At 49.9% G+C, this 17627-nt stretch overlaps 1 protein-coding gene across 1 annotated transcript in view; it reads right to left on the minus strand.

Moving 5' to 3' along the window:
* Positions 1 to 615: 615 nt before the first annotated feature.
* Positions 616 to 17627, minus strand: part of LOC118215973 (Na(+)/H(+) exchange regulatory cofactor NHE-RF2) — a 31617-nt gene continuing 14605 nt past the window's right edge. The window contains exons 3-6 of the mRNA XM_035396961.1: positions 10295 to 10549; positions 4988 to 5141; positions 4400 to 4527; positions 616 to 3883 (exon numbers count right to left, since the gene is read on the minus strand). Of these exons, the coding sequence (XP_035252852.1) occupies positions 3716 to 3883; positions 4400 to 4527; positions 4988 to 5141; positions 10295 to 10549 (705 nt within the window). The 3' untranslated portion in view covers positions 616 to 3715. The remainder of the gene's footprint in view (positions 3884 to 4399; positions 4528 to 4987; positions 5142 to 10294; positions 10550 to 17627) is intronic.

A 17627-nucleotide genomic window follows, 5' to 3' on the forward strand; every position in this document is an offset into this window, starting at 1 on the left:
CATACTGCATACATAATCTAATAATCATACTAATCTGTTATAACCCTATGCCCTGATTTACTAAGACCTTTTAGCACATGCAAAACTAATATCACAACCAATGATTGGTGCAAAACGTATAACATGGCCCGTCATTGGCCATGTTATTGGTTTTGCATGCGCTAAAAGTTTTGCGTCTGCTAAAGGTCTTAGTAAATCAGGCCTAGTGTGTACACTGTATGATATATAGCAGCTAATTGACAAGTTATAGTGTATGGACACTGGGCCAAGCAGTGGAGGATGGGTTCCCCCTCCATGTATGGGGTTCCCTCAAGATTATTAGCCACTAGGGAGTTTTTTCTCACCACTATTTGATTGTTTTTTTCTTCCCACTTCTCACTGGATTTTTGGGGGCGCAGTGTCGGTTTTACCTGATGTTTCCTGGTTCCTGTTCCTGTTAAGCTTCTTTGTGACAGCGTAGAAAGTGCAGTACAAATGAAATCGCATTGAATCAAAATTGAATGGAGCGCAAGTGTACATCTGAGACCAAGCATTTGATTCTTCATCCACACGAGCAGAAATGGACTGCTTGGACCAGCATTATCATGCTTGTTAATTGGAGAAAAAAAGGGAAAATGGAATCGGGAGTTTTATTTTATTTTTCAGTCAATATTTGCGATGGAGAGCCCTTTGTAAGATGATTCATAGATTTTTCCTGTCCAACAGTGTGAGTGAAGGCAGATTTCTTTGCCGTGAGTCATTATTTACACAGAGAGAACCAGATTCACACAGTGTTTGGGGAAAGAAAAATGTGCCCTTGCATGAATACACCCTTTCTATAGTTTTTGCGGCAATTCTAACACAGAAATTCTTTATTCTGTGATTACAGCCTCGATGGGAAGGTAAACCTCCTTTTGCGATGATACTGTAACTGCATTGTGCTTCTGCCAAAGAAAATAGGGGGCGAAACCCTCGAGTGTTAGCCTAGCTGGGAGGAACAATAGTCCGTACATGTCTTAGCACATCCATGAACAAGGGTGTCACACTTTACTGAGAAATGCTAACTATGGTGTGTTCTTGTGTGTGTGTGTGTGTGTGTGTGTGTATATATATATATATATATATATACAGTATATATGTGTGTGTGTGTGTGTGTCTGTGGCCTCTGGTATACTGTAGGCTAGAGCTCTGGATGAGGATATACAGAATACATAGATGGGGAACAGATGTGTTCAGCAGACATACAGACTGCTTTTAAAATAGGGTGGTGTACTACTGAGCCTCATAACTATTATGGTATCAATATGAACTGAAGTAACTATAATAACCGCGTCACGCAGGTGGAAATGGATATCTGTCGCGGTGGCAGTTTCGGTCTCACGAGCCGATGGACGTGTCTTGTGGTGCTGCCGATTTTCACCAAGGTTCCAGTAGAGTCAGCAGCAGAGTGGCCAGAGGCTGTTTAATCATTAGGAAAAGGCAGTGCTCTGTGGGTACTTCCTGTTTCCTTTAAGAGTTCCTGCGATGACTGTGAACACTCACAGGCCTGGTATTCAGTTTGCTTTGGAATGTCAGTCTGTTAAATGATTTTCAAGACATACTTGTATCTCTTATGAATTTAAATGAAAGCTCAACAAGTTGTGTCTTATCACAACAGAATATTCGATAACTGTCCTTCGCAGTGACTTGGCTTATTTCTGTCATAATGGCCTGCCTTTTGGGTGGCAGCACTCTCACCAAGATGAGTAAGAATGTGGGGTGAGGGAGGGGTCATCAAATCCAACCTTGAGAGAATGGTATGAAATGCAGGCTGTCACCCTGCTAACCCCCCAGCCCCCCCCCAACACCCCGTTCAGGTGTGATTGTGGCCTTGTCTTCTTCCACATGAGCAGCCAGGAGTTCTCTGTGTGTCCTACCGCCGTCTTGTAGAGTAGAGCAGAGAAGCTGAACCATGGGACTTTCCCAGTCTTTTGTGACTGTGCAAAAAAAAAAAAAAAAAAAAAAAATTCCAGTCTTTTTGTCCCATCGAATCACAGGTCTAACTGTGTGTAACTGTGGTTCTCATCACAAGGGAAAAGCCAGAAAAAGTACACCAGCAATAAGCAAGCCCGCAAACCACAAACTGATAGCGGGGGGATAGTTGAATACTGCTTTAAAGGGTTAGACTTCACCTTCCGCATATTGTATTTTTTTCCTCTTCCTATAATGTCTTTAATCCTGAGAGTCACATGGTACAGAGATCACATGGTACAGAGGTCATGTGATACAGGGGATCATTACACTTCAGCAGTCCATCCCCGAGTGTTCTCACCTGCGGCCGATGGGTACTTTTCTCACAGCGTTCTCCCAACGTTCTCTCAACGCGCAGTATCTGCAGGGCAGTCACAAGTACAATGACACTGTGTTTCCAAGTTTCAGAAGCCTTTTTTAAAGAGATCTTATGAATTAGCCATACATGTGATCATCCTCCTCCCCAAAAAGGGAGATTCTGGCTCACAAGGTTTTTGCAGAGAAGTTCCAGTAGTCCATGCGGTCCCACAGCCTCCCTAGCCAGAGATCATCAGAGCAACGCAAGTCTCTGGTTTTGTGTGTGTGTGTGTGTGTGTTTGTGTCTGTGTGTGTATGTGTGTGTACGTATGTGCATGCATGCATGCATGCATGCATGCGTGTGTCCCAACCTTCCCCTCTTGTGGCTGCTGCACACTGAACAAGAGCGCCTTTCCTCACATTAGACTCCCATTCTGTTACTGGTTTGTAATGAAGCAGCTCAAGCTGACTTTCTTGCACTCTGGCTCCCCCTGCTGCTCAATCACTGGAAGGGCACAAGATTTTTATCTCCAGTGGAATTACTGCCACAGCTGTGTTCTCCTCTCTCTCTCTCTCTCTCTCCCACCCCCACCCTCCCTCCCTCCTCTCTCTCATCTGGTTCAAATAGCCGTGAGGAACAGGTATTTGCCATTTGACCACAATGAATGCTAACACTGACATCCCTGCAGCAGGTATGCATGTGTTTGGAGTGGAGGAGCGGGGTGCGTGTTGTTAGTGTAGGAGTCCAGGGAAGATATGATATGCTACAAAGTACGTCATCGCATATAAATTGCTTTTGAGAGTTCCCCCACAAACCGCCGAACCCCGAACCTCCTCCCAGATGGCTTGTGGAACACTGCTTATGTGTGTTGGGATTCCAGCTTGTGCCTGTTTTCAAGTTTTTCTCTTGTAACCAGGAGTACATTGCGATGTCATGTCAGAGCTTATTAAAATGGTCAGATAACAGTGTCGGCATGGGGATGGTTGGGTGGGGGGGGCTGTCTGGCAAGCCAGCGTGAGAGGCAGATGTTCTGGGCGGGGGAAGGCCTACTGAGAGAAAATGTTCTGGAAAACATCAGATGAGCGGACATGAGAAAGGCCCAGAAGAAGCCTTTCTGAAGGGTGGGGGGGGGGGGCTCTACAGCACCAGATGTGTACATCTGGGGTGCGTGTGAGGTCAGCATGTCCTTTAATCTACCACCAGGGGGCAGCAGAGGGCTTGGGTCTCATGTCTTTACCCTCAGAAGTGTTTGCTTTGCTTTGTTTTCTTTTTTTTTTTTGGAGGAATGACACCCCCTTTCCCCAGCAACCCACATGTTTTACACTGAATGACCCTCTTCAGCCCTGTTAGGAGTAAAGACAAGGCCGGGCTGGGTTAGGCGGTGCTGGCCACAGTCGTCTGTGAGGAGGAAGAGGAGGAGGCGGATTTTCAGAAGTTGCTGAAGAGCTGGTGTTTCTTGTTCCAGTCCATCTGTGGCGCCCTCTTCCTGGCGCGCTTGGCATGGGCCTTCTCCTTTGCCTCTGCCGCCGTCGGGCTGAGCTGAAGGCCGCTCTCCTCAAAGGGGTCCAGCAGGGGGCACTCATTCTCCTCAGAGACCTGGGGAGAGAGACCGACCAGCAGGTGTGTGACACCATCTAATCGCACATACACACGCAACCGCACAGGTATACTAGCGCACCCATGCACTGTAAAAAGCATACCCTGGCAGTACATGCCCCGTGCTTACAAACATGCACTGACTCATACAAGCATATGTGTACATGCACATATACACAGACACACACACATAAATATCAATATATATACATACATACATACATGCACACACGCATACCAGACATACACATCTTTTGTCTCTTTCTCTCTCTCATACACACATTTTAATTCTTTATTTAGGTCCACATTTATAAAATACATCATAAGGGCCCAAATATATTTCAATTGCTGTCTGATGTCCTTCACTTGAGTAACAGAAAGCACACCGGTAGGGATAAAGCAAACAAAATGCAGGTTAGACATTTGCATCTCAGTTGCACCGACAGGAAACATTATGGGTACATAAATGTGCACACACTCACACTCACGCACTCACTCCTGCTTCTTTTCCCTCACCTGCATGCTGGTTTCTGGGGTGCTCAGTTCAGAGTGGGCGGAGTGTGTGGAGCGCGTGGACTGCGACGTTGAGCTGCCGTTCACCTGAAGCTCCGAGGAGCCGTTTGTCACAGGCTGCGATTCATAATCTGTCCACAAGGGGGAGAACGCATACCAGGACAATGAGGTAAGCGCTTTTACTCCTTGCTATAGATCATGTGTGCTCTATTTTTTTTGGGAACTTTTTTTCGTCTTGTATTTTTTTTCTTCCGTAATTTGGAAGGTCTAGTCATTACTGTCAGCCGGTCCCATCTGTAAAAGGTACTTTGTCATGTTAAGGGCTCTGTATAGGGGAGGCAGGGAGAGAGCCAAAGGCCTGATTCCATAGGCAGGGTTTGGGTCATACCATATTAGCCGGTCTGTATAGGGGAGGCAGGGAGAGAGCCAAAGGCCTGATTCCATAGGCAGGGTTTGGGTCATACCATGTTAAGGGCTCTGTATAGGGGAGGCAGGGAGAGAGCCAAAGGCCTGATTCCATAGGCAGGGTTTGGGTCATACCATGTTAAGGGCTCCGGGGGGGGGGGGGTGGGGCGCTGGGGGGTAGCATACCTTTAATGTGGCTCTCTGTGGGGACGATGCCCAGCTTCTTGAAGTGGTCGTCCGTGTCTGGGTCCACCACCAGCAGCCTCGTCTCCTCCCCTCCGCTCTTGATGAAGGCAACCACCTCCGAATGCCTCAGAGACTCGATGTTGACGCCATTCACCTGTGCGAACACCCCACCCCGCCACACCCCTGGAACTGTTACTTCGGCTCGCAGCATTCTGTGACCACCCTAGAATCGACTCCCTGCTGGATCTGACTTGCCATTGTTAAATGCCACCAACAGATGGCGGTCTCCCCCCAGCTACCATAATTTCCATGTCCAATCGAGGCATTCCTCTTGAAATGTCTGAAACGCATCAATTTGCTCCCTGATCTGAGAATGGGATCATTCTTCCTCTCTCTGATACCTGTTCCTTGGCCTTCAGTTTCTCTGTAAACCTGTCACAGATGAATCAAGGCTCTGTAATCATGTCAGAGAGCTAAAGACACATCTCCATTACCAGTAACTGCACTGTAAGCTGTTAGGTCCTCCCAGTATGCTTTGCAGTATATTTTTTTTCGCCTCTTTGTCCAAGGTGTCAGTTATTTTCAGTTTCATAGCAACACATGACTTTAGTTATAGCAAGAACTGCAAGGGTTAAGGTCAGAGAGATAGAGAGAGAGAGAAATGCTAACACCTCCACTCAGGTACATACACCCCAAAGACAAGCCATTTTTTTCCTTCTTTTTTACGTTTAAACACCAGAACGCAAACACTCCTGGCAGCCTATATTCCAGCAGTCCTGGGCTCTCACAGGCTTAGACAGCAGAATCAACAGGAGGCCAATCAAATATTGATGAGCTGCGCTTGCTGTACCAATAGCTTCTGTTTCAGGTATCAGTGTCCAGAGAGGGAATTTGTTTAATATTCATATGGGCTTATGAAATGGCAGTCTGTCTCTCTAGACTCATTTTGGTAGCTCAGGGGCACGTGCATATGAAAGTGGGGGTGGGGGTGGGGTGGGGGGAGAGCATATTAGCGCAGCGTGGGCTAATTGCCATGCATCTCCACCGGCCGGGGGGGGGGGGGGGGGGGGGGGGGGGGAATGGGTGAACTCCCCAGCGGTTGCCGATGCTGCTCCATTGCACACGCTGACGTGCAGTCCCTTCATTGCAAAGGCACCAGTCAGTGTGTACAGTAAATGCTACACCATCCCCAAAAGGCCTCCATGCAACCCCCCACCTTCCCCGTAATAATATCTCCCATAATTCTTTGCATCCCTGGGCGTTGGTTTGCAGCCTCTAGGCCAGAAACTTGGCTCAACCCTCTAACTTCGACTTCAGCCTTCAGATTTAAGAGATACAGATGTTTTCCACCCCTTTTCAAACTCTAAATATCTAAAACAGTGGCAGTTTAGCTAGAATGATATAATGATTATCCTCATTTACGGAGTGCTATTCATGTAGGGTCTGCAAAGTCAGGAATAAGATTGAGGAAACTAGATATTTCAAAAAAATGTTCATGTACTGGAACATTTATATTGAAGTATTGGAAGAATGAAAAAACACATGAAGTTTACCTGGAGGCTAATCTTGTATGGTCTTCAGTGATCAGTTGGCTGTACATGCAGGACTGTGTCTGCTTGGCCTACCTGTGTATTTGTCTACCTGAGCCCTACTTCACCTTCTACATGCCCAGTCTATGTCCAAGTCTAACTATTAGCTCCAGGCGGAGTCTGAGTGGTGACAATGAGTGATGGACAGTTTCTGACATAGCACGAGTCAGAAAAAGCTTTAGTTATCATAAACAAACAATGCTTTAGTGAATGTATTATCATGAATAATCCCCATACGCATGATGGCAGGTAAATATGAACGATATTCATAAGAAGTTTATGATAAATGAACCATGAGGTTAATGGTGAAGAGCGCGCTTCCGAGCGACAGGGAGAGGAGAGCTGCCAAGGGCGGCGTTGGCTTCTGGTCGCCGTGACAGCGCCTGAGCGTGATGACTGGGCAGGCGACTGTTTCTGCGTGAGCTCCAGCCTAATCGAGCGAGAAAGAGAGGGACAGGGAGGGGGGCTGGCTCCTCCCTCCCCCCCTCACCCCTTAATGAGCTGCTGACAGGCTGCTGGGGACAGCCTTAATCGACCGCCCGTGATCACAAAACACAATCGCGCACAGCACAGCGCAGCACAGCGCAGCGCAGCGCAGCGCAGCACAGCGCAACACAGCACAGCGCAGCGCAGCGCAGCGCAGCACAGCACAGCACAGCCAGCAGAACGCCTACTGGGCAGGGTGTTAAAGATCAATCCGGCAAGCACCGCTTCTCTTTGTGAGTGCATAGCGCAGTACTGCAGTTAGGGGGCGCTAGAACACACGGCCGGCAGGGGAGGGGAGGGGTGGGCAGGGGCGGGGGGGTGGGCAGGGGGGGGTGGGCAGGGGGGGGGGTTGTCTGCTTTCATAGGAAATCCCCCTTGCTTTGCCCTATCCGAGCGGAGATCCCCCTAACAAGGCGGGACTGTGAGCCGAAAAGCTGGCGGGATTTAGCGGCCGGTTCAGTGTTGTGTTAACATCCTGCCCCCCTCCCCCCCACCCCAGACCAGTTTAAGACCTGTCTCTCCCCCGATATAACACCTGAGATTGACATTGAAAGGCAGGTGAGCTGATCCTGGATCAGTGCTCTGGGGGCCCTGGGAGCCCTAGATAGGTGTACTTTCAGGTGTGAATGAGGAGAGCACGTGGTTTCGCCACGGATGAGAGGGGACAGCACTGTTTTCAGTTTACTGTTCATCATCGTGTTTCGCCACCACGGCCTTACAAGTGACCTTGGCCTTGGCGTCTGCCGAACGAACGGATGAAACCGCGGCGGCGTCAGCCTGTCTCTCTCTTCGGGGACATTGTAGCGCGATGTGATTGTGCTCTTATGAGCCATTAGCGCACTCCTAGTAGCCTGTGGGCTTGCTAATCGCATGCTGGTGATGGCGATAACAGGGGATGACAGCCATATCCTATGTGGAAAAAATAGCATGCTAAAGTATACCTGAAGTATACTATTTTATGCTTAAGAATACTTGAAGTATGATTGAAGCTCATACCAAGTATGCTTAGCATACTATTTCACGTGGGACATTTTCCACTTCTGCTCGCTCGGCTAACACTGGGTCCTCGTACCTGCCTTGCCAGGCCCGTTAGGCCCTCATCACCATGGCGACCCCCCCCCCCCCCCACATGCCTCGGGCTGCTAAACGGCCGTGTCGGATCCCGCCGGATCCCGCCGCACGCGGGGTCAGTGCTCGGGCGACGGGGCTGTCCGCGCAGGCCCTGATGTACGGCTTCCCGCCGCCCGCGGATGGGCGGCCCCCGGAGGGTCGCCGTCTCCGGGCGGGTAACCGCGACGACGCTCACAGCTCTCACGCGCACCAGCATCTGGAGAGAGTTAGCGGCCAGGGCTGCTGCGGGGGAGTGTGTGTGCGTGTGGGAGGGGGGGGAGAGTGTGGGTGTGTGTGTGTGTGGGGGGGGGGGAGAGTGTGGGTGTGTGTGTGTGGGGGGGGGGGAGAGTGTGGGTGTGTGTGCGTGTGCGTGTGTGTGCGCGTGTGTGTGTGTTGGGGGGGGGTAGTGTTGTTTGTGCGTGTTGGGGGGGTAGTTTAACTACATGTAGCAGTTTGCCAGTAGTTCAACAACTTTAAAATTTGTGTAGTGGTTGTAGTATTTAATTTTTTTTTTTGCCATTTTTAGTTGTAGATAACTATAGGAACTACAAACTACTTTTGGGCTTAAATGTTTTTCAGAACCCCTTTGCTTATCTTTCCCTCCTATCCTGATTGGTGAGACAATATAGTTGCCAACTGTCAACTGCCAATTGCTGCTCATTGCTGGTTCTCCCAATAACCTGGGTAGTGGCTCTCCCTGAGTGCAAAAAGAAGGCACAGCTCACACAGGTTCGCAAGCTACATTTCTCTTTAGGGTAGCGCGGCTGTTGTTCAACTACTTTCAATGTGAAGTAATTGCTGGTTTGTACAATTATGCTTTCAGAGTAGTTTCCCCAACACTGTGTGTGCATACGTGCATGTATGTATGTATGTATGTGTGTGTGTGTGTGTGTGTGTGAGCTGAGCGAAGGAAATACTCCCACCTCTCAGCGCGGTCATTATGAGGACCAAAGAGCCGGTCCCCCTCCCTTCCTGCTCCACCCGTCTAACCCGCACCAGCACCCACCCGCTGTGTGTCCTCCGTCGCGTCCGATCGCACGTTCCGCTGTGCCCTCCGTCTTCACCGCTTCCCGTCTCCAGACTAAACCAGGCTAGGCTGAATTAGCCGACAAAGGCCAAGGGGCGCGTTTCCCTCTCAAAGCCCGAAGGTCGTCTGGAGCCACTATCTCGGGGTTAAAAAAGAAGGAGCGAGGAACACTTTGCTCTGCTTAATTCAGTGAGCGAGTGGCTGGGTCGGGTCAGAGCTCAGACAGACCTGCTGTAATCTCGGAGGAATTTTGTGACGAATGTGTAAATTACCTCCGCCTGCGCCGTGGCCGGACGGTTCCGAGAAGCGTTATTTTGCGCGGAAAGGGTCATTTCTCTGAAGCGGATTAAAGACAGAACCCCCCGGGCCACAGCAAGGGAAGGTGTGGGAACCAGAACACTGGCAGGACACCGCACGCACCTGGAGTCTATCAGACACGTCCCCGTCTCTGCAGACAAGCGTGCGGTCACACACACACGCGAACACTCATGCATGTGCGCACGCACTTATGTATGCACATACGTGTGCACACACCTACGTATGCACACACACACACTGACATGCATATATGTTATTTGTACACAACATATCTGCGTATAATAAATACACATTTTTTAAACTGTATTTTTCTTTGCTCCTGAGGCTCAGTTCTGCTGTTATATTTGAATTGAATATAACACCTCCTGCTCCACCCCCTGCTACACCCCCTACTCTACCCCCTGTTCCACCCCCTGCTCCACCCCCCACTGTACCCCCTACTCTACGCCCTGATCCACCCCCCACTGTACCCCCTGTTCCACCCCCTGCTCTACCCCCTGCTGCACCCCTGCTCCACCCCCTGTTCCACCCCCTACTCTACGCCCTGCTCCACCCCCCACTGTACCCCCTGTTCCACCCCCTGCTCTACCCCCTGCTGCACCCCTGCTCCACCCCCTGCTACACCCCCTACTCTACCCCCTGTTCCACCCCCTTCTCTACCCCCTGCTCCACCCCCCCGCTCCACCCCCTGCTCCACCCCCTGCTCCATCCCCCCTGTTCCACCCCCTGCTCCACCCCCTGCTCCACCCCCCCCGCTCCACCCCCCGCTCCACCCACCTCGACGAGCCGGTCCTGTGGCCGGAGCCCCGCGTGGTCGGCCGGGGAGCCCGGGTCCAGGGAGCGGATGTACTGGCCCGGTCGCGCCTTCTCGCTGTGCAGGTTGAAGCCGTAGCCCGTCTCCGCCCTCACCAGGCGGCAGAGCCGGGGAAACAGCTCCGTCACCTGCTCCACCTCCCGCTCCACCTCCCGCTCCACCTGGTCTGGGGACTCGGGCTCGGGCTCGGGCTCGGGCGGCGGCTGGGCCTTCTTCTCCTGCGGCGAACGGGGGGGGGAACAATTTAAACGGTGCCAGTCACATGACCTATTCATGCGACATTATCATTGACTGAATCTCATAGGTAGAAAGTCCAGGGGTCAGAAAGTAAAAGTCCTGCCATGTGTTTCTTCCACCCACAAACTCAGCCAGCTGATTTCACCAGTTATTACAACCTCCTGGCTGAAGAACTGCGTTAATTAGCAAATCCAGGTGACTGGAACAACACAATGGGGAGGACTTTCGTGAACCTGGATTGTGTGTCACTGCTGACTCTGTATGTCTTTAAAGAGCCCCTGAAAGAGAAATTATTCAATTTTTTCATTTCCAGAAAAAGTAATTTAAAGAAAAAAAAAGTCGCTAGTGCACCCCTCCCCTATAATTCTCCAAACTGCACACGCCGTTCTCTCAGAGATTCGGCCAATGACACAGTGGCCAGCAGCCTTGAAAAGTGTCTATTTTTAAAGAACAGTCCCGGATCGTGATGCAGTGTACAAGACGTGTGACTCCCGTCTCTGACCCTCTGTGTGGCTACAGTCCGAAGCTACGGGTGCGTCCCTGTGGCGGTTTCCTCTGATTGGCTGGCGGGCGGGCGGGTGGATTCGAGAGGAAAGGGTAGGGAGGATTTGGGAGGGGGGCAAGGGGGGGCCGGGGCTGCAGGGGCCGCTACACTGGAAACGCCCTACGAAACGTCCTGGCGCCGTCCCATCCACATTTACATCCTCTGGGGAACAATAAGCATTGGACTTCTGCTGTTGTCACCCAACTAAGCCCAGGCCACGCCCCCCTAGTCCCCCAACACACACCCTGATAAAAACAGGCCTGATCCTATGACCTGGTGGATAGTGAAAGAGGGACCAGTAGCTCTGTTCCCTCTGGTCTGTGTTCTCTCTCAGCCAGAGTTTCACTCCGTGTGTAGAATGTTTGTGAGGCTGGGGGGGAAATGGAAAAGATCAGAGAAAGAGGGAGAGCAAAAGAGAGGACAGAGGAGGGAGTGTGAGAAAACGAAGGAGGACGAAAGGGGATGTAGGGAGAAAAGAAGTGAGAGGTAGCATACATTTAAAAATCTCTCAGCAGGAGGTAAAGGTTATTTCAACCGAGCCTCGGATGTCAGAGAGCGAGTAACTCTCTGGGTATCTTGGGAAAACCCCAGAACCCCAAATAATGCCTCTCAGCCCCCAGCCCTCGGCCTCCAGCCTCCAGCCTTTTCTCATTGGCCTCAAAACGTGGAGGCGATCATCAGAGGCGTAAAAATGCTGAAAATGCGAGTTAAGAGTCCATTCGATACGTACAATTGCTTAAACCAATATTAATACAGAGGGGGGAGGAGGGGGCGCAGAAAGAGAGGATTCAGATGAGCTTGGTCCGTATCACTCCCCAGCGCAGAGAGGAAGACCTGGCCAGGCAGGAGGAGGGCCTCCCGCCATGGTTGCTTAGGAGCAAGCACCATGGAAACTGTCCCAGGCTCAGGGCTCTCCAAAAAAGTTGGAGGGCTGCATGAGAAATAAATATGAGAAACAGCACAGCTGGTAAGCATTAGAGCTGAGAGACCGTCTACTCTGCCAACCCCCCTCCACACACACACACGCGAAAATGCACACACACACACACACACACACACAAACACACGCACACACATATGCTTTTCACCTAAAAATCCGCACCGAGTCACTTCTGTTGTTGCATCCTGGCTGTTTGTGTGTTTGTTTGTGTGTGTGTGTGTCTGTGTCTGTGTGTGTGCACGCGTGCATGTGCATGTGCATGTGCATGTGCATGTGTGCGTGCGTGCGTGCGTGCCTGTGTGTATGCGTGCATGCATGTGCATGTGTGTGTATGTGCACGCGCACACGTGTATGTGTGTGTGTGTGTGTGTGTGTGTGCAGTAAAAGTTCAACACATCTCAGCTCTCAGAAAGGGTCTAAGAGGCGTCTCCTCCACACATCCTCTGGCAGTTAGGCCCCCTGTGGGGCAGATGTGGGGGGTGGGGGGTGCTCTGCACTGCATAATTCATCACAGTACAGTCAGAAATGCGCACAGCCCCACCCCACACACCCTACCCCCGACAGGACAATACCAGGAAGAGCAGGGGAGGAAGAGAAAGAAGAGAAAATAGAGAGGTGGACAGGGAATAGATTATTTATCCCTTATTATTCCCCTGTCCACCGGAGCGATGAGTGGTAATTCATCATGTGTGCTGGGTTTGAGGTGTGGCTGGGGGGAGCGGGGGGTGGTTGGGTGAGGTTGGGGGGAGCGGGGGGTGGTTGGGTGAGGTTGGGGGGAGCGGGGGGTGGTTGGGTGAGGTTGGGGGGGTCGTTGCTGTGAAGTCAGAGCCCCTTCACTTCCTCCTGCTCAGTAAAAACATTGGCTGTTGTGCGACTCAGAGTGGTGTTTTTTAAAAATGTTTAAATAGAGAGAGAGAGAGAGAGAGAAAGAGAGAAAAGCAGCTGCTTCCTCTACTGCGTTAATGCTTCACGCTACGAGCAAGGCTGGAAAACCAGGGTGCCGTGCGGACGCGGCGCCCCGCTTCCTGAGGCCTATCTGTGTTTTCCCAGGTCGCACTCCCCCACCGTGCACCCCCGTCCCAGAGTGCACCGACCCAGTCTCTATAGGGTTTACACGTCATAGGACTGTACCATCCCAGTCTCTATAGGGTTTACATGTCATAGGACTGTCCCACCCCAGTCTCTATAGGGTTTACATGTCATAGGACTGTACCAACCCAGTCTCTATAGGGTTTACATGTCATAGGACTGTACCAACCCAGTCTCTATAGGGTTTACATGTCATAGGACTGTACCATCCCAGTCTCTATAGGCTTTACATGTCATAGGACTGTACCATCCCAGTCTCTATAGGGTTTACATGTCATAGGACTGTACCAACCCAGTCTCTATAGGCTTTACATGTCATAGGACTGTACCATCCCAGTCTCTATAGGGTTTACATGTCATAGGACTGGACCATCCCAGTCTCTATAGTGAGAGGCATCAGACTGATGTCCTGGACGGCCACAGTGTCTGCATATATATTGTGGTCTCCTTTCAATCGGAGGTCAGTTAAGAACTTGAGATCAAAGTGTGTAGATTCTTTAGCCAATCAGGGGCTTTAATTAATCCCTAGTGCTGAAATGCTCAGAAAAGCAGCAGATGCTGCCGGATTCTGGTGCTACAGGGTCTCTATAAGGTAGACATGTCCTAGGATCTGAAAAGGTTTTTCAAATGTTGCAATTCCACGTTGATAAAATGGTTTCCAAATGAGTCATTTGAAATGACCTACACCAAATCTTTCTGAAGAGGGCAATAATAAAAAAACATATATTTGTATCTTAACATTTATTCTATTTGGTTCCTTCTGTATAATATCACTACTTAAAAATCTCTTTAAATTAAAAGAAAAACTCTTCCGCCACTCTGTCCACCACAGTCCTGGTCATTCCACACCACAGACCTCCCCCTCCATTTTGTGACACGCTGGCCACACGCTGGCACCAGGCCGTCCTGCAGCGGCCTGGTTTTCGGCGACGCATTCTTTCAATTTCCCTCCGCAGCGCGGCTCTGTGGTGCCTGCCGGTTTCGCGCTTGTGTTCCGGGGGGGGGGGGGGGGGGGGGGGGGCGGCCGCTGGCTGGCGGCTCGCGGGCGGCTGAAACCGGATCGCCGGCGCTGAATTATTCAGCGTGGATCTCGGGGGCAGCTGGATCCCGGCCTGCCCTTAACCCTCTCACTGCCGCCAGCCTCCCCCGAGCCCGTGACCTCACAACGGGGCTGGAGTGACGAGCGGGTTCTAGAACGCAGGTGGCCTCCAGACGTGCCGGCGCTGATGGCGGCCAATCAGTTAAGAACATTGTAATCACAACGCTCAACCATATTAAAAAAATTAACTGAAAGCCAAAAGCCTGTCAAGTTGTCTGAAATGGAGGTTGCAGTGACCTTTCTCTAAAAGGCAGACGGGCCAGTCGAAGTGCAGTCATCCTGTGGGAAGAGCTGCCTCTGCCTCTTCCCACTCCTGGAGTGCGGAGGGAACAACCACCTTCCGGCCATTCCGTTACACAATAAATCAAAGCTGTTGGCATGACGACAGAAGCAGAACCAGTGTTCCCTGCTCCGTCTGTCACTTTTGACAAGGCAGCATTGTGACATCAAACCAGAGCCACGCCCACCAGGTGAAGGAGCCTCCAGACCAGGAGTCAGTGCAGCCATTTGCCTGCAGGCAGCTGGAGCTGAGCTCTCTCTCTCTCTCTCGTTCTGTCTCTCTCACACCTCACCTCTCCCCACGCACAGCTCAACCAGCACAGACAGTGTGTTTGGAAAAGCCGTGCTGACAGGACGCTTAAATCTTTTAAGGGAACGAGCGTGAATTCAAAATCGCATTAAGTTCAAATTAGGACTCTGCCATTGTGTCCCCCAGCTGACAGGTTTAAGTTGCACTTTTTGCACATATTTCAGGCCTTTATTTAAGATGATGTTGTCTCCATCTGGACTGCAGTTTGAAAAAAAAAAAAAAAAAACTACTGCACACCGCTCTACTCAAGTGAGAATACGGCAGGCAGTGCGCCAACTGCTGTTATGCTGTTTATTATGGTTGGAAAAAGCACTGTTTGGGCGATCGAGTTACCTCTCTTCCAGTCTTCAGCACTTGCTACATTTTTTAGTGCGACTCTCAACTGCCTTCAGCTTGAACTTGTCAGAACAACTCTGTTCCAGTTCGGTACGAGGGCTGCGATGTGCTCGGCTCTGCCCCTGTTCTTTTCACCGAGCTTCGACTGTGGGTTCCCCACGGGTCTGCACAACTGTTGTTTTTCTAAAAAAAATTGGTTTCCTCCACTCCCCCCCTTCTCATCAAGTAGTAATGCCAGAGTGTAATCATCAGCTCTCGTCGCTGCACCGTTCCTTATGGATTTGGTAGATCGCAGGCAAGCATCCCTCCTGATGCATGTGATGTCAGCCGCCGATGCCCAGAGTCTGCTGCTCTTGCCGTTGCTGCCAGAGACTAAAGATTATCTCCAGAATTAGGACTTAGGTAACGCTTTACACTGACTGAACTTTTTTGCGGAGAGAGAGAAGAGAGTTTTCAAGAGCGAATGCTAGTTTGCGTGTGGTGGGTTCACAGTTATTGGAACAAAGTCTCTCATCACTCATTGTATTTTTCTCCTATCGTTGACTATCCATCCATTTATTTGATCCTTAATTCCTTAATTTTCTCTCTGTTGATGCAATCCTTTTCATTCATCCAAAGTAAAGAAGATTTGTTTCATGTTTCAAAAGCTCTCTGTGGGAGGGAGGTAACCTCAAATGAACTTCTGGGAGTCCGCATCACTTCATGTGATATCAGCCTGGCTCAGACTCCTAAAGGCAGTCCCGTTTGTGCAGCACCCTTATCACCTTGCAGCCAGTGGTTCTGGGCTGGCAATTTGCACCACAATGGCGGCCACGCTGATCCAGAATGGCTGCCACAAAGTGGTCTGGAAGGCTGTTCCACCGCTAGCCTGGCTATGCAAACTATGTGTCCTTCTGAAGCTGCTGAACAGTTTAAATTATTATTGACATAGCTCAGGTGTTATGAATTGTTGAGGTGACAGTGTTCTTGTTATGGACCATTCAGTAGCAAGGGCAGTATTTTAATTAATGTATAGTACATGGTATGGTTTCTTAATCCCACAGAGAATCTTTCATTAGAATTTTTTTAATGCAGAAGCCCATCCGTTTTTAAGGAATCCATGCAGCCCCTCTGTGATTCTGGACCAGATGTAAAGACGGAAGGAAGAGACTAAAGTTCACAGGTGAACAAACTGAACCGTGTACCGACCTTTCCTGAACGAACACCAGAGTAACCTGATCTTGTGAGACTGTACCTGTCCGCCTGAAAGGTGACCCTTATGCAGGTCAACCGTGGACACAGTCAATCCATCAATTTTCTTAATGGCACGTTTCATTCACAGGCCTGCAATGCAATGTGCTTCGCAAATAAGATAAAATGAAAGTAATAAAATACATTTAAGAGGTAGTAAAAACATAAAAGACAGCAGACAATAAAAGAAATAAAACGAGACCAGTAAAAGGTTCACTCTGACGCTGATGCCCCTCAATCACTTTTACGACGCACTAGGGAAAACACTTAAGATTTACACTATCTTCTAATACAGTTTACAGGGTTAAAGTGGAATGCCAGTGGAAATTTTTTAAAAACACACACACAATACGATATAGTGTTACACCTACAACAATGACCTTCAACAAACAGTATAAGCTCAGTCACTGTAGGATTTGCGTTTAAGTACAGTCTGTGAATGAAATAGATGTATTAAATCCAAAGGTCAGTCTGGTTCCACATCTTAACCAGCTCTAAGCCGTTTCCTTGGCAAGAATACCACTGAGGTGGAAACCATTTGCTGTGACAACAATGAAAATGACTTGCAGTGACACCAGAATGCTAATTAATCCATTTCTGGTTTGTTGACTTTATATAACCCCGTCATTGCTCCAAAGACAGATAGGAAAGGAGGTAGAGTGGGAGGGAAGTGAAGAAAGAGCAAGATAGACAGGGTGAAAGAGAGTGAGAGCACGAGAGTGTGCAGAAGTCAAAAACAAGCGCTAAGCCTCTCTGATGTCCTGATTGGGTTTAATCCAGCTTAAGTCCTCAGATCTTAGTGTGTCTCCCCACCTGTACCAGCGATGACCCAGTGCCTTGAATGATCAGAACACATTCACACCCATCAATCATGTTTCCCCAAAATATCATTCCTCCATGCCTTTTCTGCTGCATAAAAGTAAACGAAGTTTACAGAAGCCAGGTGAAGCTTAACCCTGAAATACAGCACCCTAGATTCGGCCAGAACACCAAAAATGAGTCCACCTGAAGTATCAGTTAGAGACACCTGTAAGGGTCCTACCTCAAGCCAGAGGGCTTCAAACATCCTTTCACCCTCTCAAGTGTCGTACGCGCTGCCAGCAGGATCTGTGGGAGCCAGGACAGACGGACACCGGACTGCAGCTCTGATTGTCTGTCAGTTGTCGCCTAGCTGACAGAACTCTGGGGACTTGTGACTATGGTGACACGCTCAATGCTTCACTGCATGCAAG

Source organism: Anguilla anguilla, chromosome 17 (genome assembly GCF_013347855.1).
Source record: "Anguilla anguilla isolate fAngAng1 chromosome 17, fAngAng1.pri, whole genome shotgun sequence".
Taxonomy (NCBI): domain Eukaryota; kingdom Metazoa; phylum Chordata; class Actinopteri; order Anguilliformes; family Anguillidae; genus Anguilla; species Anguilla anguilla.